The sequence below is a fragment of the Trachypithecus francoisi genome, unplaced genomic scaffold, assembly GCF_009764315.1.
Source record: "Trachypithecus francoisi isolate TF-2019V2 unplaced genomic scaffold, Tfra_2.0 Lachesis_group2, whole genome shotgun sequence".
Taxonomy (NCBI): domain Eukaryota; kingdom Metazoa; phylum Chordata; class Mammalia; order Primates; family Cercopithecidae; genus Trachypithecus; species Trachypithecus francoisi.
In genome coordinates this window covers 78,925,997-78,951,278 of record NW_022681465.1, presented here as the reverse complement: position 1 = coordinate 78,951,278, position 25,282 = coordinate 78,925,997, and the positions used below count along the sequence as shown (strand labels likewise).

The 25,282-nt window shown below is 35.4% G+C and overlaps 1 protein-coding gene across 1 annotated transcript in view; it reads right to left on the bottom strand.

Annotated features, from left to right (window-relative positions):
* Nucleotides 1-25,282, bottom strand: part of HCN1 (hyperpolarization activated cyclic nucleotide gated potassium channel 1) — a 437,668-nt gene that overhangs the window by 38,183 nt on the left and 374,203 nt on the right. The window contains exon 6 of the mRNA XM_033179509.1: nt 10,249-10,489. Coding sequence (XP_033035400.1) covers nt 10,249-10,489 — 241 coding nt within the window. The remainder of the gene's footprint in view (nt 1-10,248; nt 10,490-25,282) is intronic.

Here is a 25,282-nt window from a genome sequence, read left to right as displayed (position 1 = left end):
TTTCTCTAATGATCAGTGATATTAGCCAGGCATGGTAGTACACATCTGTTGTCCCAGTTACTTGTGAGGCTTAGGTGGGAAGATCACTTAAGCCCAGAAGATCAAGGCTAAGGTGAGCCATGATTGCCCCAGTGCACTCTAGCCTGGGTGACAGAGCAAGACATGGTTTACTGAAACAAAACAAAACAAAACAGAACAAAGACCTCTTTAAATGTGGTCCCTTGTGAACAAACACAGGAATATCGGAGGACCCAGGATTGTAATATGAACTTTTTAGGTTTCTCCTTCTTCCCCTCTCTCTCCTTTTCTACCATTTTATTAAAGAGAGAAAGACTTTTTGACTTCAAAATAAAATGTCTTCTTAATGTTCATCCTAATTTTCCTAAGTATGTCAGACATTTGGCATTGATTCATTTATAAATGACTTTATAAAGACATAGAATTGTGAGGTGAGGATATAGATGGTGACTAGCATCTCTCTCACCCAATGAGTTAGCAAAGCTTCAGCTTAAGATTATATATTATTTGACATTTCTAAGTCAGCTAAGACCTGACAAGAAAAGAAAAGATCTGACAGAGTTGCCTTTCCAGCATGGAAACAATTATTTCATTTAGCCTCATCTAAGAGGATAACAAATGAGAAAGCAAAATAAAAATAAATAAAAAAATTCATAAGAAGATTAATTGTTCTTTCCTACTGCTGCTTCTTATTCCTGCTCCTCATAAATGTAATAGAAAAAATTGAGCTAATCAAATTGTTAATTTGATTAATTATCAACAGATTTCTTATGCCTTCTAGAAAACCAGCATGAGCTTAAACAAATATAATGTACTAGAAGTGGAATAAATTGCAAACTGCAGATTTGGCAGATGCTTCAGTCCTCTTGGAGTTAATGAATAGTCACCGTAACCGGGATTGCCTGTGGGTTTTTCAAATTGGTGTCTCTAAATTTAAAAATGTCAAATGATCATTATCTGCCCAAATGTATTTTGGTCATAAGAATCCTAAATACACACATTAACTGTGTAAAGTATCTGCCAGTCTCTTCACAGCCAGCAAAATGGCCATTATTAAAGCAGCATTTAACAAGAGTCATGAGAAATATTTCCTTTCTCATAGGTTTGTTTCACATTATCATTCCATAAAAAGAACTTATGGGACAGACATTTTGAAAGAAAGAAACTCAAGAGACTGAATCAATTAGAACACTTTGGTGTGGAAAGATATATGATTGTTAAGAGGTGAATTAGTAAAGGAGATATTAACAATAATCAAATAAATTACATTAGAACAACAAACTTTTCTTTAAAATCATAAAGTATTGGTACAAAGATATATTATTTGACATTTTAATGAAGTTTGTTAATGCCATTTTACTTAGTGGATAATATATTTACAGTATGATTACCTTAATAGAATGGTCAGATAGAACATATGAATAGACTTACAAAAGAGTTTAGTGAATTCACGGAAATTAAATAAAAGTTCATGGATAGATTTGAAGTGATATCATGGAGAATAATCATGTCCCTCTTAAAAGGCAGTTAGGTATTCTGGAAAGAACACAGGCTTCAGGTTCAGAAACAAACTGAGTTTGAAACCTGGGTTTGTCCCTTCTCAAGTCCATGGCCTTGGCCAGCTTGTTTAACAGCTTTGAGACTCATTTTTCTGATATTTAAAAGGAGGATGATGAGACTATAAAACCTAACTCAAAGGAGGAGTTAAGCAGGAATCCAGACACTCCTTTTGCTACAATCAAAACCATCACTCCTTGAGCACCCCAACACTCATCACAACCCCAACACTTACTCGCCATCCATCTGGCCCAAGCTATGTAGACAAATTTCCTCGAGCTCTTTATGCCCATTCACCATCACTCTCAATGGGAAGCCTAGGACTCCCAGGTAATCCACATGCCTGGATTGTAATTCCAATATGGCTGTCACCATTTTATAATGTGGCTTAATATTTTTAGTAATTCCCAGGTTTCTTTATTAAATTCTTCTTTGTAAAATATAACCACCCATTAAAATATAAGTTCCATGAGTACGAGTGGCATGGTATTTTTTGCTCACTGCTCTATCCCCAGGCCTTATGAATGTGTCTCACACTCATTTTTGTTTCATTTCCTCATACTTTTTCTGCTACAACACTACGTAAGACCTCTGCTAAGAATACAGGATATGGTGGTGCATGAGCCACATGCCTCACCAAAAAGTAAAACAAATTTTCTGTAGTTAAAAATATTATACTGATCGGCCGGGCGCGGTGGCTCAAGCCTGTAATCCCAGCACTTTGGGAGGCCGAGATGGGTGGATGACAAGGTCAGGAGATCGAGACCATCCTGGCTAATACGGTGAAACCCCGTCTCTACTAAAAAATACAAAAAACTAGCCGGGCGAGGTGGCAGGCGCCTGTGGTCCCAGCTACTCGGGAGGCTGAGGCAGGAGAATGGCGGGAACCCAGGAGGCGGAGCTTGCAGTGAGCCGAGATCGAGCCACTGCACTCCAGCCTGGGGGACAGAGCCAGACTCCGTCTCAAAAAAAAAAAAAAAAAAAAAAAAAAAAAAAAATATATATATATATATATATATTATATATATATATATATATCTATATGGATCTAGAAACATACTCCTTAATTATTGTAGACATAAATCAAGTTATGCATAGAATTCAAAACGTTTGCATTTGATCTTTCTTTAAATAAGTCTCCTTAGTTTACTATTCTGCCCTCTATTTTATTGAGGTTTAATGTTTTGTGAACTGATTATGTTTGTTTAGTTAGACATATTAGAAGAGGGAAAAGAGCATTCCTCAGCCTACCTCCGGTTCTTCTGCTTAACAATACTATGAACTTGTCATGCTCAACTTATACAAATATAAAACTAGTATAATATAAAATTTGGCATTATTGATCTCAAGATTTCATATTAGATAATGAAATAAGTAGGGATTGTATAATATGTATAGCTTATTAAATAAGTACATGCTATTAGATTTTGACTGCCTTGCATTATCTTCTTTGATGTCTAAAACTGCATGTTGATATTGAAAGTAATGTAAACTTATTTTTTTTCCATAAACTGCCCATAAAAGATTTGTGCTTCTGGTACCCTTGAGGTCCACCAGTAGCCACCCCATGTCATCATAGTGAAAATATCAATGAGGCTAAAAGCTCTGAATGGAAACAAAATAGTATTTTACATAATTTCTTACTCAAGTGAGTTTGGTTAAATAAATAACAATGGAAGAATATTATTTTTCTCATTTTACATGGAACATTTATCAAGATTTAGGGCCATAAAACACATCTCAGCAAACAGAAAATAATGAGAATCATACAAGGTAAATTTTCAGGTCACAATGAACTAAACGAGAAACCAACAACAGAAAGACAGAAAATCCCTATATATTTAACACACTTAAAAACCATATGGGACAAGGAAAAAGTCTCGGATAATATTAAAAAAAAAAAAAACGAAAATTAAAATATGACACCAACTTTGCAGGAGGTAGAAAATGAAGTTCTTAGACAGGAATTTATACTACATAGTATTAAACAAATATATTAGAACAGAAGAAAGATTGAAAAATCAATATTCTAATCTTCCATCTTAGCAAAATAGACTAAGGAATGCAATTTAAGCTCAAAGCCCAAAAACTAAGAATACTATGAAAATTATGATAGAAATCAATAAAAATGAAAACAGGAAACAATAGAGAAAATCAATGAAATGCAACTGTAGCTCTTGGAAAATATATTTTTTAAGATTTTCTAGGAAGACTGACCAAGAAAAAAGAAAGTAAACATTATGAACATCAAAAATGAAAAGGGGTCATCACTATTGATCTTGGGGACACTAAAAGAACGATCAAAGCATACTACAAAGAACTCAGTAGATGCAGTGGAGCAATTCCTGGAAAGTACAAACTAACAAAATTCACATAATGAGAACCATATAACCTAAATAACTTTATATCCACAAGGAATTGGATAAATTATTCCATGACCTTGCAAAAAATAAATCATCAGGCCCAAAAGTTGTCACCAGTAAATTCTACCAAAATTTTAGGGAAGAAATGATATCAATTCTCCACAATCTTTCCCAGAAAATAGAAGAAGGAGCACCTTCTAATCTATTCTATGAAGTGAGAATCAGCCAAATACAAAAATCAGAAAGCACATTACATGAATAAAAATACACAGAATATTATATCTTAAAAAGACAGAGACAAAATCATGACCAAAATATTAGCAAATCAAATCCAATACATTTTACACATTTTGATGAAATAAAAGTTATATTAGGCATGCAAGGCTGGTTCAACACTTAAAATTAAAATCAATCAAAACAATTCACCACATTGAAAGACTAGAGAAGAAAAAACATATGATCACAGACTTGGCATAGAAAAACACACATTTGACAATACCCAACATTCATTCATGATTTAAAAAAAAAAAACAAAAAACAAAAAACTCTTAGAAAAGTTGGAATGAAGGATAACTTTCCCAATATGATTAAGAACATCTAAAAAAAAAAAAAAAAAAAAAAAAAAAAACTGTTCAATTAGCATCATACTTAATGGTAATAGGTGGATGCTTTCTCCCAAAATCAAGATTAGGGGAAAGATGTTACTATGGTTTGAATATGTGTCACCTTCAAAACTCCTTGAAATTTAATACCCAATATGGCAGTATTCAGAGGTGAAGTCTTTACGAGTTGACTGGATAATGAGGGCTCTGCCTTTATAAACTGATTAATCCATTCATGGATTAATGGGTTGATGTATAAATGATTTATAATCAGAGATAACTGGTAGCTTTATAAAAAGAGAAAGAAGAACTTGGTCTTCCACATGAGCACTCTCAGCTCCCTCACTATGTGATACCCTGCACCAACTCAGGGCTTTCCAGATCTTTATTTCAATTACCATTCTCCAATTATAGAATCCAAGGCTCCTTGAAGAAATGAATAATTTTAGACTGATAGGAACTATTCAGGATGAGCTAGGAGCATACTGTGGTGACAGGAAATAAGAAAAAGTTTACCCACAATAATAAGGACAAAGGGACACAGGGGCTAATTGAAAGAGATTCCAATAGCCAAAGATGAAACAATCTGAGCAACAGAATTAATAAAGTAGTACTGGATTATAACCCAAATTATAAAATAAATATCCAAATGTCCATTCTGATACAAAAAGGATTGTATAAATCAATAAATAATGAAAAGGAATAGGTAAATTTCCTGTTCAGAATGATTTCAAGTTATTTATGTCATACTTGGCCTTTAAGGAAGTGGAACAATACTCCCCACTCCTTACTTGTGGGCTGTGCGTGGTGACTATCTTCCAAAGAGTACCGTATGGAATGAGAGGGGAAGAAAAATTAACTTTACAATGGAGATGACTTACAAATCCTAACTCAAGCTAGATGATTAAGGTTAACATCAACAGCAATAAGATTTTTTCATAGTATGCACTCTCAATATGATGTGATGAGAATGGTATTTTAAGTCTTGTTTTTCTTCCCCGAAACAATTACTCCAACCTAATCTTGAGAAAAGCATCAGACAAATCCCAGTTGAGGGACATTCTACAAGATACCTTAACCAGTGATTCAAATTACTCAAGAAGAAGGAAATTCTAAGAAATTTTAATGATAAAAAGTAGCCAAAGAAGACATTACTGCTAAATGTCAGGTGGTATTATGTATCGGATTCTGAACAGAAAAAGGACATTGGGTAAAGATTGGAAACATTTTAATGAAAAATGCACTTTATTAAGTATTTTAACAGTGAATCAATGTTGGTTCATTAGTTTTGACCAACATACCATAGTAATGCAAGGTGTTTACATTGGAATTATCTGTATGATCTTTGCAATAATTTTGTAAATATAAACCCCCGTAATAAAAAGGAAATAAAAGTTTAAAAGTAAAAAGGGAACCATATATCTATATCAATATCTTCATGTCTCTTACTCTCTGTCTCTGTAAGTATCTATTTTTAATTTAAAAATCCTTTTGAATCATCTGAGGATTTTTGTCAACATACTGGTGATTGGATTTCAACTCCACTCAATTATATGAGAAAATATAGAGTAGTTTTTTTGGCATTGGCATCAAATTTTTTTAAAGCTTCCCAGGAGATAGTAATGTGTACTCAGTATTATGAACAATTGAATTAGATGAACCGAATGATTACTCTTAAAGAAATAGAAAACCTGAGTATTTTAATAACCATAAAATACAAGGAATCAAATGCAAGTGGCTTTATTTGTGAAGCCTATCAAATTTTCAAATAACAGGTAATGCCTAGATTGTTTAAACTTCTCTAAAACAGAGAATACTTTTTGAAAAAGTTTCATTATTCTTTGTAAGAAGTGAGCATAACCTGATATCCTAAGTCATCTAATAGACTTATTACAAAAATGACCCCAATAAAAACAACATTATATGTAGACCAATCTCACTCATGGACAGAGATGCTACACTATGTTAAAGAAATAATACATCAAGAAAAAATAGTTTTAATCTCAGAAATGATCTTATGGTTTAACATAAGGATATTCATTGATGTGATTCACTGTACTAATAGTTTAACCCAAGTACATCCAGGGAGGAACATATTCCAGTCTTTGTATAAAACCTTAGTCATATTACCAAATTAACTGTAAGGTATTTAAAAGCTCCTTTGAATTCACAAAACATATGTCGACTTCACAAATCCCGTCTTTGTGCATAATAACACTTCAAAAAATTCTTTTCAAATGTTCTTCTACATATTCATCAAATCCCCAGAAATTGACTCAAAGACTTTTCCTCCTACAAATTTATCCCCAAACCTGGCCTATACATACACAGTTCACTACTTAACATAGGTTGGAATTACGCAAGTCCATTTACAGGTGGATTTTCTTCTGCCTCTGCCACCGCAAGAGAGTAAAAGTAACCCCTTCTCTTCCTCTCCTCCTCATCCAACTCAACATAAAAATGATGAGGATGAAGACCTTGATGATGATCCATTTATTATGATGATCTATTTATTATGATGAATAGTAAATGTATTTTCTCTTCCTTATTAATTTTTAATATTTTATATTCTCTAGCTAACTTAATTGTAAGAATACAGTATCAAATATATACAGCATACAAAATATGTTTTAATCAACTATTATATTATTTGTAAGGCTTCCAGCCAACAGTAGGCACTATTAGTCAAGATTTTGCAGAGTCAAAAATTATATGCAGATTTTTGACAGAGTAGGGGTTGGTATACCTAATCTCCACGTTTTTCAAGATCAACTGTATATTTTCATTTCTTATCCCATCTAACTTCAATACTCTCTTTCTTTTTTCCCTTCATTCAAACATTAATCCTCTGTACTTTCTAAAGCAGATCCTGTTAGGTTCATAGTTTTTCCTAATCGGCGTTTTTCTTAAAATAACCTGCACAAAAGGCTAAGAGGCCAATGAGACAACACATAATCATTTTAACAAGAAAGAAGAAATGGAAAGCTTCAAAATGGAACTTCAAAATTGTCTTTAATTGGTGAGCAGGAATTTAAAGAAGTTAATTAATTTGAGTTAATATGTTTCCCTCAGTCATAATAGATTAATGGGTTATAACCTCATGGTTATTTTGATACGGTTAAAAAATGCACTTACCAAAATTCAAAAATTTTCCTAATAAATATATCTTAGCTGTAAATGAGGAACATTTCTTAAAGTCAGCATATTATTAAGGAATCACTCCTTCATCAATGATTTTGGAAAAATTGTCTCTTTGGGAGAACAAATGGGGACAATACAGAATATTTCACATTATACTCACAAATATACGTTGGATGGGTTAATACTAAAACAAAAATGTATTAATTACATTTTAAATTAATACTAAAACAAAAATATGTATAATAATATAATATAATAAATTATAATAATAAGGTAGTCCTGAAAAAATGTAGTAAAACTAAATAAAATGCATAAAAATGTGAAAAACAATTCTAGCCAGGTGTGGTGGCCATGCCTGTAATTCCAGAAATTTGGGAGGTCAAGGGAGGAAGATTGTTTGAGCCCAGGAGTTAGAGACCAGCCTGGGTAACATGGTGACACCCCCTCTCTACAAAAAATTAAAAAAATAGGAAAGCAGGGCATGGAGGCATATGCCTGTGGTCCCAGCTACTAGGGAGGCTGAGGTGGGAGAATCACTTGAGCCTGCAGTGAGCCATAATCATGCCAGTGCACTCCAGCCTAGGTGACAGAGGGAGACCCTATCATTAAAAAAAAAAAAAAAAAAAAAAAAAAGAAAGATAAGAAAAGCATTTCCATTATTTTGCAGCGTGTAAAACCCACTTACAGAACATAAAATCTTTAATGCCCTAAGAAAAAAATAGGCAGATTTAAATCAACAATAATGAGGATCAAAATGATGTCAGATATTATAAACAAAATTAAGAAACAAGCAACAAATTAGGAGAAAATAGTTGCATCATATAAAATATATATCTGGAACATTCCTATAAATTAGATTTACAAAGGCAAACAACAGAGTGGAAACATGTGCAAAGAATAGGAACAAAAAAATAAATCCAAGCAATTAGCAACTCTAACAAGAAACTTCTCAACCTCCCAGAAATAGCAAAAATGCAAACAGAAATGCAAATAATTAGGGTGTGTCCTTTTGTTTATTAACAAGATAATATGTTTTGGCTCTGTGTTCCCCCGACAAATTTCGTCTCGAATTGTAATCCTCATATGTTAAGAGAGGGACCTGAGGGGATGTGGATCATGGCGGCAGGTCCCCCCATGCTGTTCTCATGGTGGTGAGGGAGTTCTCAGGAGTTCTGATGGTTTAAGTGGCAGTTTCCCCTGCGCTTTCTCTCTCTTGCTGCTTGTGAAGCAGTTGCTTGTCTCTCCTTCACCTTCTGCCATGATTGTAAGTTTCCTGAGGTGCCCCGCCCCCAGCTATGTGGAACTGTGAGATAATTAAATATCTATTCTTTATAAATTATCCAGTCTCAGGCATTTATAGTAGTGTGAAAATGGACTAATACACAAGATAAAAGTAAAACTGAATTGGCAAAGCAAACAGGCAGTCTTATCGAAGAAGCAATTGGGTGTTATTTGTCTAAGTCTAAAAATAAGATCAAATAGTGTTTGACCCAGTAAATCAATTTCTGGGCATTTTTTGTACATGTGTAGAAACATATATATGTATTATATATATAATTTTAATAAAAAATTGGACATTAATATGGTTTGGCTGTGTCCCCATTCAAATCTCAACTTGAATTATACCTCTGAGAATTCCCACATGTTATGGGAGGGACCCAGGGGGAGGTAATTGAATCACAGGGACCGGTCCCCCATGCTATTCTCATGATAGTGAATAAGTCTCACGAGATCTGATGGGTTCATCAGGGGTTTCTGCTTTTGCTTTTTCCTCATTATCTCTTGCTGCCATCATGTAAGAAGTACCTTTTACCTTCTGCCATGATTCTGAGGCCTCTCCAGCTAGGTGAAACTATAAGTCCAATTAAACCTCTTTTTGTTCCCAGTTTCAGGTACGTCTTTATCAGCAGTGTGCAAACAAACTAATACAGAAACAATACAAATTTTCATAAATTTTTAGCAAGGTAAATTGCCATCTAACTAGAGGCTACATTTTGCAGCCTTCTGTAAGCTTGAAGGTGATCCTATCCTAATTCTGGGCAATCATATGTGAATAGCAATGATTTTTGCAATTTCTGGGCAGTAGGAATATCAAACGGTAGCTGTTAGTTTTTCATTTCTTCTATTATTTCTGCCCCATTATAAGAGCCATATCAAAACATGGCGGAGAAGAATCAGCTCCTCTTGTGGAGATGACAAAAATGAAACAAAACATTTTAGTGGATGAATGGAATCTAGGTCACCAAAAACTGTTGTAGAGAAAGCCTGCCAACCCTCCTGGAACTTTTGTGTAGGAGAAAATCATACTTTCCATTTGACTGAAGCCCCTAATATTTGGTTCTAGATAAAGAGGTTGAAATAATACCTCAACCAATGTAGTAGTAAATCATACACATTGAGCCTGTGACTCTGAAATGTGAAAGCACTGTTATAGACACTTTTATCAGAATTCACATACAGGTTTACATTCAAAACCAACAAAGTGACATGCTGACATCTCCAAAATTCTTAAAGACACAAATCTCAAGCAGCTTAGATTTTATCTTAGTTGCATCTTTTTTACTAACCTCCAAAGTAAGAGCCATCTGTCAGCTTCATTTCTTTACTGGATTTTGTAATGACACCAGCAACACCATGTTGAATGAAATACATTTTTTTACCCACGGCTCCTTCTCGTATGATATAATCTCCAGGTTGAAACACCTCAAATCTCAACTTGCTCAGCATGGCAGTCACAAAATTAGGATCCGCATTAGCAAATAAAGGCATTGTAGCCACCAGTTTCCGACAGTTGAAGTTGACTATCTCCTAAAGATGTCAAGAGTAAACAAATATTAAGAGATATATTAATCATATCTGGAAGAAAAACATGCTGAAATTAAAAAAATAGATATAGTATAACATTGCAATTTAAATTTAGATACAAAAATTCATAAATTATAGTAATGCACATCACATTACAGTCAGGATTGTGTTTTATTTTGACGTTGAAATTTTTGTATTCCCAGAACCTAGTGTAGAATAAGAATATATTAAATATTCGATAAATGTTAATTCAATATATGAAAATCTCATCTTTTAAAACTTCCCGTTTCTTTACTATTGTGTATATGAAGCTAAAACTTCTAAAATGTGAATATATTTTATTCTTCATTTTATCTTTTATTTATGAAGAAAGAAAGCCATATCACTTCCTATTAGCTATGACATTGCTGCTTCTGTGCTCCATTTTGTCTGGGCCCAACTACCAGACAAAAGCATTTTGATGTTTTTTTTGTTAGTGTCATTCACATTAGAGTGAGGATAATGGATAGTACAGAAAAAGGTTACACAAAGGAGACTCTAATCTAAAATTACAAATTCATCAGGCACAGTGGTTCATGCCTGCAATCCCAGCACTTTGGGAGGTCAACGCGGGTGGATCACGAGGTCAGGAGTTCAAGACCAGCCTGGTCAAGATGGTGAAACCCCGTCTCTACTAAAAATACAAAAATTAGCTGGGCATGCTGGAGGGCACTTGTAATCCCAGCTACCCGCGGGGCTGAGGCAGAGAATTGCTTGAACCCAGGAGGCGGAGATTGCAGTGAGCAGAGATCACACCACTGCACTCCAGCCTGGAAAATACAGTGAGACTCAATCTCAAAAAAAAAAAAAAAAAAAAAAAAAAATTAAAATTATAAATTCAATTGGTGTCTGGGCTGGAATCAGAAGTCGTTCTTTCTAAAGACTCTTGGGATTCCATTGCAAGTGATGGGCTAGAGAGAGGACATATTTGCCTTTTCCTGACTTGTTTGTTTTATTCCAGGAGCAAGTCAGTTCTTAAATAGGAGATCTGTATGTTTGATTTCATTCTGTGGATTCTGGTCAAGATTAAACATATTTTTATCCCTCTGGATGAAAACAGAAATGTGGAACCAAACATTTTTAATCATGCAAATCAGTTATGTGACACAAAATAGACAGTGGAAATCTACATTTTGCCACAAAGCCACTTCTCAGAAATTTCCTTACCAATGAGTCGCCCTACAAAAGGTTGGGACTGCATTTGTGATTTTGTTTAAGAGACACAGAAATTGGTCATGTCTGCTAAGAGGTGAAAAGAAGGCACAAAGAATCATAGGTAGTAACAGAGTCTGAGAACTCTATCTTCTGCCTTGGGGAAACGTGCTATACAGACCCATAAATTCCAAGACTGAGAAAGAAAGTTTCCATGATCTTACTTCATCAAATGACCTAATACCATCCAGGATAGATAAAGAATTCCAGCTGATACAGAAGGCACAACATTTTAGAGCTACTGTGGAAGAGAAGGTGTTTCATTCTCAACAATATTTTGTGAGTTTAGTTAAGAATAACAATGTCTGTAATAGTGGAGCTTCATGGAAGATGAGAAGATATACACAAATAAGCAACAATAATCAGAAAGTGAACTTAGCAGCAAAGACAAGTGAAAGATATTAAATGTGGTACTTAGTGCAGCATTATTCAGGCCAAAATATACACTTGAGTCCATGATTGACTGTATCTAGGGAAATTTGTGATAATTTAATCTGATGCATGGAGTGTGGGTCTATAATAATGTTCAGTAAGTAGTAAGTACTGAATAAATATGTATGCATATAAAGGAAGCAGTGAAGAAGGAAGAAATGAAGGAGGGGAGGAAGGAAAGAAAGAAGGGAGGAAGGGAGGGAGCAGGTGGGAAGGAAAGAAGGAATGATTAAAGAAGAAACAGGCAGGGAGGGAAGGAGGAAGAATAAAGAAGGAAGGAAAGAAGGAAGGAAGGAGGGAGGGAAAGAATGAATGAATGAAGGAGGGAAGGAAGGGAGGGAGGGAGGGAGAAAGGAAGGGAGGAAGGTGGAGTTTCAGTTGTAAAAAAGTATTCACAAACACTAATTTTATTCTCGTTGGGAGATGGTTACTTAAAACTCAGCTTTCTCAAGCAAATGGCTTGAGAGACAAGTCTTCTGCATTACAAAATTTGTTTTTACTATTCCAAATATTTCTATACAAAAACAACAGGAAGATAAAAAGTGATGTGGAGTTAAAAGAAGACAGAGCTATGTCATGAAAATAGCTAGATTAGTTGATTGAGAGTTAATTATTTCACATATAAAATGACATAGAATAATACTGTGTAGGAAATTGAAAATGACTCAGATTATAGAGAAAATAATTTTTAATACAAAAATAATAGAGAATCCCTTCATGTTTGTACCTTGATTTGAACTATGCAAATGTTTCACTTCACTGATCTCTCATTTTTTATTTTAGGAAATAATTGCAATTATGAATAACTTGTTAATGATACATTTCATATCCAGGTGTTTCTGTTAGAACTCCATTTATTACAACACTCCTGGAATAATTTCATATTTTTGTTTGAAGAAATCTATTAATGTTTTCTTCCTTCATGCAACTTTTACTTCCCAGGAGTATTACCTGATTAAAACTGTAAATTCTAACAAAGATATGATAGAAAAAAGGTAATGAGACAGAATCTTCTTGGATTCTAAAAGTCTTTCATCCTCACATGAAAACTGCTGGTTTTGAGGATGTCTAGTATATAGAAGCAATCATGTAAGTATAGAATGAAGCAAAACTTAAAAAAAAAAAAATTAATCAATCACCCTTCCTTATGGCACATTGAGGTAAATAAAACACATAATTACTATCTCTAACATCCATTCAGATTACTTGTGGCACTTGTTATAATTATCGTTTTATCAAAATATCAGATCTGAGTTAGGAGTATTATCTATATGCATTAAATTGAGGAAAGGTTGCTTGCTAAGGAAGGCAAATGCATGGTTCTGATCTTAGTAATAAGTTGCTCCAGACTATTAAGTTTATGCTGGCACTTTAAAAAATGCAATTATTTCTTTCCTGGAACATTTTGTAGTATAAGAAAGTATGTACACGCGAAAAACAAATGAATAAACAAACAGAAAGACCAATCCCCAAAATGAAACAGAACAAAAACCCCACAGTAATGAAGGTATTTCAAAGGGACACAAGGGCCAACTGAAAGAGCTACCAATGGCCAAACAAAGCTGGAAAAATTTGAGTAACAACAACAAAAAGTATTGAATTAAACCCAAAGTATAAAATACATAACCAAGATCACATACAAATCTAGATGACTGGCTAAACTACTAAAAAGTCAGGGATAACACATAAACTTTCTCTTTAAATTCAAAATAATTTCAAATAATTCATATAAGCACTCCTGCCTCAAAAAGTTGGAGAATAATTACCAAACACTTAAGGATGGGCTGAGCATTGAGCATGGGGACTTCCTTCAAAGAATACAATAAGGAAAAGAGGGGAAAAGTAGCAACTTTCCAACAGAGAAACACGAAAAACTCCACCTCAAGTCAGACGATCAATGTTAACATCAACAGTGCTAAATCATATTGGTAGCATGTACTCTTGGTATGATGTAATCAGAAGGGCATTTTACTTTTGTGGCATTCCTGCACCAAACCCATAATCCCAGTTTAATTATGACAAAACCATCAGCAAACCCAAATTCAGGAAAATTCTATGCAATATTTGGCCGGTTCTCCTCAAGATGATCAAGGTAATCAAAAACAAGGACATTTGGAAAAAACTGTCCCAGACAAAGGGAGACTAAGGAGACAGGACAACTGACCATAATGTGGTATCCTGGATGAGATCTTAGGATAGAAAAAAAGAACTTTAAAGCAAACTAAGGGAATCTGAATAATGTTTGTACTTCATAATAATGTATCAATTTTGAGTCATAACTGTAGTTATTACAAATGTAGCATACTAATGTAAGGTATTAAAAACAGGGGAAATTGGATGTGAGGTATATGGGAATTCCCCATACTATTTCTGAAGCTTTTTTGCTTATATAGTTTGGATGCTTAGCATGCCACGTTTCATGCTGGAATCTGACCTAATATTGGAGGTGGTGCACGGGAGGAGGTGTTTCAGTCATGGGGGAGAAGAACCCACATGAATGATTTGGTGCTGTCCTTGAGTTAATGAGTGAATTCTCACTCTCTTAGTTCCCATGAGATCTGATTGCTAAAAGGAGCCTGGCACCTACTCTCTCTCTCACGTCGTTTCTCATCATGTGACATGCAGGCTCCCCTTCCCCTTCCACCATGATTGAATATTTCCTGAGGTCCTCACTAGAAACAGATGCTGGTGCCATGCATCTTGTATAGGCTGCTGAATTGTAAGACAAATCAGTTTCTTTACAAATAACTCAGCCTCAGGTATTCATTTATAGCAATGAAAAATGAATTAAGACATCTGCAAATATAAAATTATTCTAAAATAAAAAGCTTATTAAAGGTGTAATTACTGCTCTTCATAGTTAAGAAAATATGATATTTTGTCATAGCATGTAAAGCATATTTTCTTTAATTTAACTCATTTAAAAGTTAATTTAAAAAAGATATCCTAGAAAATACTTGAAAACAATCATATCATAGTGCAGTCTGGGGTTAAGCAGCAGGCTTGGAATGTGTCTGTTTATTTGCTGTGGAGTTAATAACTGTAGTCTGTCATAAGAAGACAAACTGTATATATATAATGCGTTTTCAACCTCAGATAAATGTTTTTATCAAGTTTTTGTTTACTAATAAAAATCTATAATTATTTCTGTATTCTGTTCCATTGGTCTATGAGTCTGTTCTTGTACCAGTACCATGCTGTTTTGGTTACTGTAGCCCTTTAGTATAGTTTGAAGTTGGGTAGCATGATGCTTCCAGCTTTGCTCTTTTTGCTTAGGATTGTCTTGGCTATTTGGGCTAGTTTATGGTTCCATAAGAATTTAAAACAGTTTTTTTCTAGTTCTGTGAAGAATGTCAGTGGTAGTTTAATGGGAATAGCATTGAATCTATAAATTGTTTTCGGTGGTATGGCCATTTTAACAATATTGATTCTTCTTGTCCATGAGCATGGAATGTTTTTCCATTCGTTTGTATCATCTCTGATTTCTTTGAGTAGTGGTTTGTACTCTCCTTGTAGAGATCCTTCACTTTCCTTGTCAGCTGTATTCCTAGTTATTTTATTCCTTTTGTGGCAATTGTGAATGGAATGTCTTCTGAAATTTGTGTCTCAGCTTGACTGTTGGTGTACAGGAATGCTGATACAATTTTTGTACATTGATTTTGTATTTTGAGACTTCACTAAAGTTGTTTATCAGCTTAAGAAGTTTTAGACTGACATAATGGGGTTTTCTAGACATGAGATCATGTCCTCTGCAAACAGGGATAGCTTCACTTCCTCTTTTCTTATTTGGATGCCCTTTATTTACTTCTCTTGCCTAATTGCTATGGCCAGAATTTCCAATACTATGTTGAATAGGAGTGGTGAGAGAAGACATCCTAGTCTGGTGCTGGTTTTCAAAGGGAATACTTCAGCTTTTGCCCTTTCAGTATGATGTTAGCCATAGGTTTGTCATATATGGCTCTTACTATTTTGAGGTATGTTCCTTCAATACCTAATTTATTAACAGTTTTGAACATGAAGGGATATTAAATTTTATCAAAAGCCTTTTCTGCATCTATTGAGATAATCATGTGGTTTTGTCTTCAGTTCTGTTTATGTGATTAATCATATTTATTGATTTGTGTATGTTGAACTGACCTTGTATCCCAGGGATAAAGCCTACTTGATTGTGGTGGATGAGCTTTTTGATGTGCTGTTGGATTCCGTTTGACAGTATTTTGTTGAGGATATTTGCATCGATGTTCATCAAGGATATTGGGCTAAAATTTTCTTTTTTCATTGTTTCTTTGCCAGGTTTGGTATCAGGATGATGTTCCCCTCATTGAATAAGTTAGGGAGGACTCCATCCTTTTCAATTTTTGGGAATATTTTCAGTAGGAATGCTACTGGCTCTTCTTTGTATATCTGGTAGAATTCAGCTGTGAATCCATCTGGTCTTGGACTTTTTTTGGTTGGTAGGCTATTTATTACTGCCTCAAGACTAAATGTAAAAACTAAAACTATAAAAACCCTGGAAGATAACCTAGTCAATGCCATTCAGGACAGAAGCACAAGCAAAGATTTTATAATGAAGATCCCAAAAACAACTGCAACAAAAGCAGAAATGGACAAATGGGAACTAATTAAACTAAAGAGCTTCTACACACCTAAATAAACTATCAACAGAGTAAATAGCCTATGGAATGGGAAAAAAATTTTGCAAACTATGTATCTGACAAATGCCTAATATCCAGCATCTACAGTAACTTAAACAAAATTATAAGAAAAATACAAACAACCCCATTAAAAAGTGGGCAAAGGACATGAACAGACACTTCTCAAAAGAAGATATACAAGGTCAACAATTATATCATAAAGAGCTCAACATCACTGATCATTAAAGACATGTAAATCAAAACAAAATGAGATACCATCTCACATCAGTCATAATGATTATTATTAAAAAGAAAAAAATAACAGATGCTGGTGATGTTGTGGATAAAAAGGAACGTTTATACACTCTTGAAGGGAGCATAAATTAGTTCAGACATTGTGGAAGACAGTGTAGTGATTCCTTAAAGACCTGGAGACAGAAATACCATTCAACCCAGGAATCCCATTACTGGGTATATATCCAAAGGAATATAAATTGTTCTATCATAAGGACACATGCATGTGCATGTTCACTGCAGCACAATTCACAATAGTAAAGACATGGAATCAACCCAAATGTCCATCAATGAATGACTGGATAAAGAACATGTGGTAAATAGATAGCATGGAATACTATGCAGACATAAAAAAGAATGAGATCACGTCTTTTTCAGGGACATGGATGGAACTGGTGGCTATTATCATTAGCAAATTAATTCAGGAATAGAAAACCAAAAGCCTCATGTTCTCACAAGTGGGAGCTAAATTAGAACACATGGACATATAGAGAGGAACAACACAAACTGGGGCCTCTTGGAGGATTGGAGGAGGGATAGAATCAAGAAAAATAATTAATGGATACTAGGCTTAATACCTGGGTGATGAAATAAGCTGTACAACAAACCTCCATTATCTCCATGTTCATCTATTTAAAAAACATGCACATCCTGCACATGTACGCTTGAACTTAAAATGAAAGTTAAAAAATCTATAATTATTTCAAAGTTAGAAATATATCTTCATTTATTAAAGACACCAAAAAATGAGGGAGAAACAAAAATGTTGTTCCAAAGAAATTCTCTCTCCAAGGAATATTATTACATAATTTATATAGCATCAATATGGTTTTTATTTTAAAACATCTCAAGTTGCCCACTAGCAAAAGGGTGGATTTCAAATGTTACTACTTAAAATACACTGGTTCAATTTCTTCCTACATTTGCAATCAGCTTATGTTAGAAAATTTGTTTAAACATCTGAGAAGGGAATTGATAATTTTTGCTGACATTTTATTTTGTTAAAATAAATCATAAGAAATATTGGGTATAAACACCCATGCAGAAATAACATAATTTTGAAGTTAAACAACATTAAGTTCTCTGGAGTGGACTTGTTGCTTTAGTGTTGATAATTATGGCATAAGTGTTATGATCCATGGAGGGTATGTTGCCCATAAAAGGAACAGTTCGATATAAAAGTGTTGACTGAAGAAATGCCAAGAATGTGATTTTGGTAAAATTCTTTGCATAAGGTTTCTCATTGAAAATGCATGAGACCTGCAGCTTTATTTATCCCTCTGAGGAAAAGTTCAGACAGAGCAGTAATTGCAGAGGAAGAGTACACTGGCCGCCTTGGAACCTGGAGGGAATGTTTGCCTTCAAAGTTCATCAACAGCTTTCTCAAATTTCTAGCTGTGGGCTACACACTGGGAAGCCAAGTAAATAAGCTCAGATGGGAAATGCTGCGAATTATTTCCTCAAATATTTCAAGTTAGAAAAAATCTTCGTAATCAAGAAGAGTCCACGTTGGAACCCAAGGTGTACATATATTTGTATTCATTAAGAAGCTGTCTTAAAAGATGACACGAGATATAAATATTTATGTCAGATTTTTCTGAGATCCACCTTTCAACCAAATGGAATGGTTGTTTAAGTCTTCTAAAACATTCACTCACACACTTGGGTGAAGATTTTTCTTATGCAACGCCCTCTTGAGGATGCTTTTCATTTGGCAAACAGTAACCCTGCTAAAGGCTAGTGCTAAGATTTTAAATCAAATTTTATATATTATATACAAGAATGAAGCAGCATAATACAAGAATGAAGCAGCAATAAAGAATCCTGTTATTTGTTCTTTGGTTGACATGATGTCTATTTATTTTAGATATAAAAGTATTTGTTTACAGCAGTCTTTCCCATTACTTTGCTAAAATATGACAGGATTATTCATGTTCATTGTTTAGTCACAGTGTAGGGAGTTTCTTTTTAAGTTACAACAGAATTTGAAGTGGACAAATCCTAAGTGTACACAAATTTTAAGTGATTTTTTTTTTTTAAATATATGCACCCGTATAACCAGCTGGATTCAAATACAGACAATTTCTCAGAAGGTTCCTTTTGCCTCATCTTAGTCAACCAAGAGGTTCTAGCTATTCTGATTTCTATCACTACAGAGCAGTTCTGCTTGTTCTTGAAATTCACATAAATGAGGTAGTATACTATGTAATCTTTTGTGTCTTTGTTCTTTTACTCACCATTCTGTTAATGTGATTGCTAACTGTTGTATGGTGGAAGATCATTCTTTTAAATTTCAGGCTATATTTCATTTTATGGTTATACTACAATTTATTTATCCATTCTACTCTTCATGGCATTTGGGATGTTTCCAGTGTTAGGCTAATAAAATAAACATCAGTTAAAAATTAAAGGCTGGGGCCGGGCGCGGTGGCTCAAGCCTGTAATCTCAGCACTTTGGGAGGCCGAGACGGGCGGATCACGAGGTCAGGAGATCGAGACCATCCTGGCTAACACGGTGAAACCCCGTCTCTACTAAAAATACAAAAACTAGCTGGGCGAGGTGGCGGGCGCCTGTAGTCCCAGCTACTCGGGAGGCTGAGGCAGGAGAATGGCGTGAACCCGGGAGGCGGAGCTTGCAGTGAGCTGAGATCTGGCCACTGCACTCCAGTCCGGGCGACAGACCGAGACTCCGCCTCAAAAAAAAAAAAAAAATAAAAAAAAAATAAAGGCTGGGAGGAACATTCTTGAAGCACCTTATGCACTGATTTATCTTGAGTATATACCTTATATTGGAATTTCTGGATAGCAGAATAAGTATATACTTCACTACAGTTGCTGCCAAAAGATTTCCTAGATGATTCTACTATTCTCTCATTCCATCAACATGTAGTGTTTCAATTGTCCCACATCTTTGGCAAAATTTGATTTTATCATTTAGCCATTGGTGGGTAAGCAGACATATCTCACTGTTTTGCTTTTTGCACTTGTGTTTTTTTCTTATTGTAGTTTTAATTTGCCTTTTCCCATTAGTATCCTCATCAAGCACATTTTCCTAAGCTGTTTGGTCAGATGAATAGCCCGTTTTGTGAGGTGTGCAATAAAGAGTTTCCCCCTTTTTCTATGGTAAGAGTTCTTCATAAACTCTTGACATGAGTCCTTTTTTGGGGGATATGCACTGTAAATACTTTCTCCCCATCTGTGGCTTGCCTTTTCATTCTAAGTAGTATCTTTTATTGTAATTGTTTTGTTGGTAATTTTTTTCCTGTTTTTTTAGCTTTAGCAATCCCAGAAAAAAATGAGTTTGATAAATTCAGATTGTTTCTAGAAGGATTTATGTTAATCACAAATCTGTAGTTTGGAATTCTAAATACTCTGAGACTTTAAGAAATTTTAAGCAATATCTCATTTAGTTATTATAAAAAAGAATAGCAAAATTTTAAGGTTCCTTTAGCACTATAGCTTTATATTGATAACTCAAATATCACTTTATAAAGTCCCATTTTGTGAAACATCTAATTCAGCTCCATTTTACATTATTATTATTCTAAACAGTATGTTTCTGAAAAGTTTTAAGCATGGTTGCTATAAATATAATTTCCACCACTACACAAATGAATCATAGAGTAATCTTAACAAAATAGAGCTGCTGTTACATTGCTAAATTTCTACACTCCGACACACCCTATATTTTTAGACTGTACAGAGCATATAAGATCTTCCTTCTAAGAACTTACATCAGGCCGGGCGCTGTGGCTCAAGCCTGTAATCCCAGCACTTTGGGAGGCTGAGGCGGGCGGATCACGAGGTCAGGAGATCGAGACCATCCTGGCTAATACAGTGAAACCCCGTCTCTACTAAAAAAAAAATACAAAAAAATAGTCGGGCGAGGTGGCTGGCGCCTGTAGTCCCAGCTACTCCGGAGGCTGAGGCAGGAGAATGGCGTGAACCCGGGAGGTGGAGCTTGCAGTAAGCTGAGATCTGGCCACTGCACTCCAGCCTGGGCGGCAGAGGGAGACTCCGTCTCAAAAAAAAAAAAAAAAAAAAAAGAACTTACATCAGACATTCAAAAGACATCCCTACCTGGAGGTTTCTTTATTGACTTTAGAAACAAATAAATGTATGGAAGCAAATCTATACCACGTGAAACTCATCTTCTAGAATATCCTACTAAAAAGTGCTCCAAATATCCCATTTTTTTCTTTCCAATTCAGTAGCTTGAATTCTTTATAATCAAACTATCAAACAGGAAGAACACTTATACCAAAACCCCATCAGTACGTCACCATCATCAAAGACCAGGGGCAGATAAAACCACAAAGATGGGGAAGAAGCAGGGCAGAAAAGCTGGAAATTCAAAAAATAAGAGCGCATCTCCCCCTGCAAAGGAGCACAGCTCATCGTCAGCAACGGATCAAAGCTGGTCAGAGAATGACTTTGACGAGATGAGAGAAGAAGGCTTCAGTCCATCAAACTTCTCAGAGCTAAAGGAGGAATTACATACCCAGCGCAAAGAAACTAAAAATCTTGAAAAAAGAGTGGAAGAATTGATAGCTAGAATAATTAATGCAGAGAAGGTCATAAATGAAATGACAGAGATGAAAACCATGACATGAGAAATACATGACAAATCCACAAGCTTCAGTAAGCAACTCGATCAACTGGAAGAAAGAGTATCAGCGATTCAGGTGATTTCAAATGAATGAAATGAAGTGAGAAGAGGAACCAAAAGAAAAAAGCAGAAAAAGAAATGAACAAAGTCTGCAAGAAGTATGGGATTATGTAAAAAGACCAAATCTACGTCTGATTGGGGTGCCTGAAAGTGAGGGGGAAAATGGAACCAAGTTGGAAAACACTCTTCAGGATATCATCCAGGAGAACTTCCCCAACCTACTAGGGCAGGCCAACATTCAAATTCAGGAAATACAGAGAACACCACAAAGATACTCCTCCAGAAGAGCAATTCCAAGACACATAATTGCCAGATTCACCAAAGTTGAAATGAAGGAAAAAATCTTAAGGGCAGCCAGAGAGAAAGGTTGGGTTACCCACAAAGGGAAGCCCATCAGACTAACAGCAGATCTCTCGGCAGAAACTCTACAAGCCAGAAGAGAGTGGGGGCCAATATTCAACATTCTCAAAGAAAAGAATTTTCAACCCAGAATTTCATATCCAGCCAAACTAAGTTTCATAAGTGAAGGAGAAATAAAATCCTTTACAGATAAGCAAATGCTTAGAGATTTTGTCACCACCAGGCCTGCCGTACAAGAGACCCTGAAGGAAGCCCTAAACATGGAAAGGAACAACCGGTACCAGGCATTGCAAAAACATGCCAAAATGTAAAGACCATCGAGGCTAGGAAGAAACTGCATCAACTAACGAGCAAAATAACCAGTTAATATCATAATGGCAGGATCAAGTTCACACATAACAATATTAACCTTCAATGTCAATGGACGAAATGCTCCAATTAAAAGACACAGACTGGCAAACTGGATCAAGAGTCAAGACCCATCAGTCTGCTGTATTCACGAGACCCATCTCATATTCAGGGACATACACAGGCTCAAAATAAAGGGATGGAGGAAGATCTACCAAGCAAATGGAGAACAAAAAAAAGCAGGGGTTGCAATCCTAGTCTCTGATAAAATAGACTTTAAACCATCAAAGATCAAAAGAGACAAAGAAGGCCATTACATAATGGTAACAGGATCAATTCAACAGGAAGAGCTAACTATCCTAAATATATATGCACCCAATACAGGAGCACCCACATTCATAAAGCAAGTCTTAGAGACTTACAAAGAGACTTAGACTCCCATACAATAATAATGGGAGACTTCAACACTCCACTGTCAACATTAAGCAGATCAACGAGACAGAAAGTTAACAAGGATATCCAGGAATTGAACTCATCTCTGCACCAAGCGGACCTAATAGACATCTATAGAACTCTCCACCCCAAGTCAACAGAATATACATTCTTCTCAGCACCACATCGCACTTATTCCAAAATTGACCACATAATTGGAAGTAAAGCACTCCTCAGCAAATGTAAAAGAACAGAAATGATAACAAACTGTCTCTCAGACCACAGGGCAATCAAACTAGAACTCAGGGCTAAGAAACTCAATCCAAACCACTCAACTACATGGAAACTGAACAACCTGCTCCTGAATGACTACTGGGTACATAATAAAATGAAGGCAGAAATAAAGATGTTCTTTGAAACCAATGAGAACAAAGATACAACATACCAGAATCTCTGGGACACATTTCAAGCAGTGTGTAGAGGGAAATTTATAGCACTAAATGCCCACAAAATAAAGCTGGAAAGATCTAAAATTGACACTCTAACATCACAATTAAAAGAACTGGAGAAGCAAGAGCAAACACATTCAAAAGCTAGCAGAAGGGAAGCAATAACTAAGATCAGAGCAGAACTGAAGGAGATAGAGACACAAAAAACCCTCCAAAAAATCAATGAATCCAGGAGTTGTTTTTTGAAAAAATCAACAAAATTGACAGACCACTAGCAAGACTAATAAAGAAGAAAAGAGAGAAGAATCAAATAGACACAATAAAAAAATGATAAAGGGGATATCACCACCGACCCCACAGAAATACAAACTACCATCAGAGAATACTACAAACACCTCTATGCAAATAAACTAGAAAATCTAGAAGAAATGGATAATTCCCTGGACACTTACACTCTTCCAAGACTAAACCGGGAAGAAGTTGAATCCCTGAATAGACCAATAGCAGGCTCTGAAATTGAGGCAATTATTAGTAGCCTACCAACCAAAAAAAGTCCAGGACCAGATGGATTCACAGCTGAATTCTACCAGAGGTAAAGGAGGAGCTGGTACCATTCCTTCTGAAACTATTCCAATCAATAGAAAAAGAGGGAATCCTCCCTAACTCATTTTATGAAGCCAACATCATCCTGATACCAAAGCCTGGCAGAGACACAACAAAAAAGAAAATTTTAGACCAATATCCCTGATGAACATCGATGCAAAAATCCTCACTAAAATACTGGCAAACCGGATTCAGCAGCACATCAAAAAGCTTATCCACCATGATCAAGTGGGCTTCATCCCTGGGATGCAAGACTGGTTCAACATTTGCAAATTAATAAACATAATCCAGCATATAAACAGAACCAAAGACAAGAACCACATGATTATCTCAATAGATGCAGAAAAGGCTTTTGACAAAATTCAACAGCCCTTCATGCTAAAAATGCTCAATAAATTCGGTATTGATGGAACGTACCTCAAAATAATAAGAACTATTTATGACAAATCCACAGCCAATATCATACTGAATGGGCAAAAACTGGAAAAATTCCCTTTGAAAACTGGCACAAGAGAAGGATGCCCTCTCTCATCACTCCTATTCAACATAGTGTTGGAACTTCTGGCTAGGGCAATCAGGCAAGAGAAAGAAATCAAGAGTATTCAGTTAGGAAAAGAAGAAGTCAAATTGTCCCTGTTTGCAGATGACATGATTGTATATTAGAAAACCCCATTGTCTCAGCCCAAAATCTCCTTAAGCTGATAAGCAACTTCAGCAAAGTCTCAGGGTACAAAATGAATGTGGAAAAATCACAAGCATTCTTATACACCAATAACAGACAAACAGAGAGCCAAATCATGAATGAACTTCCATTCACAATTGCTTCAAAGAGAATAAAATACCTAGGAATCCAACTTACAAGGGATGCCAAGGACCTCTTCAAGGAGAACTACAAACCACTGCTCAGTGAAATAAAAGAGGACACTAACAAATGGAAGAACATACCATGCTCATGGATAGGAAGAATCAATATCGTGAAAATGGCCATACTGCCCAAGGTTATATATAGATTCAATGCCATCCCCATCAAGCTACCAATGAGTTTCTTCACAGAATTAGAAAAAACGGCTTTAAAGTTCATATGGAACCAAAAAAGAGCCCGCTTTGCCAAGACAATCCTAAGTCATAAGAACAAAGCTGGAGGCATCACGCTACCTGACTTCAAACTATACTACAAGGCTACAGTAACCAAAGCAGCATGGTACTGGTACCACAACAGAGATATAGACCAATGGAACAGAACAGAGTCCTCAGAAATAATACCACACATCTACAGCCATCTGATCTTTGACAAAACTGAGAGAAACAAGAAATGGGGAAGGAT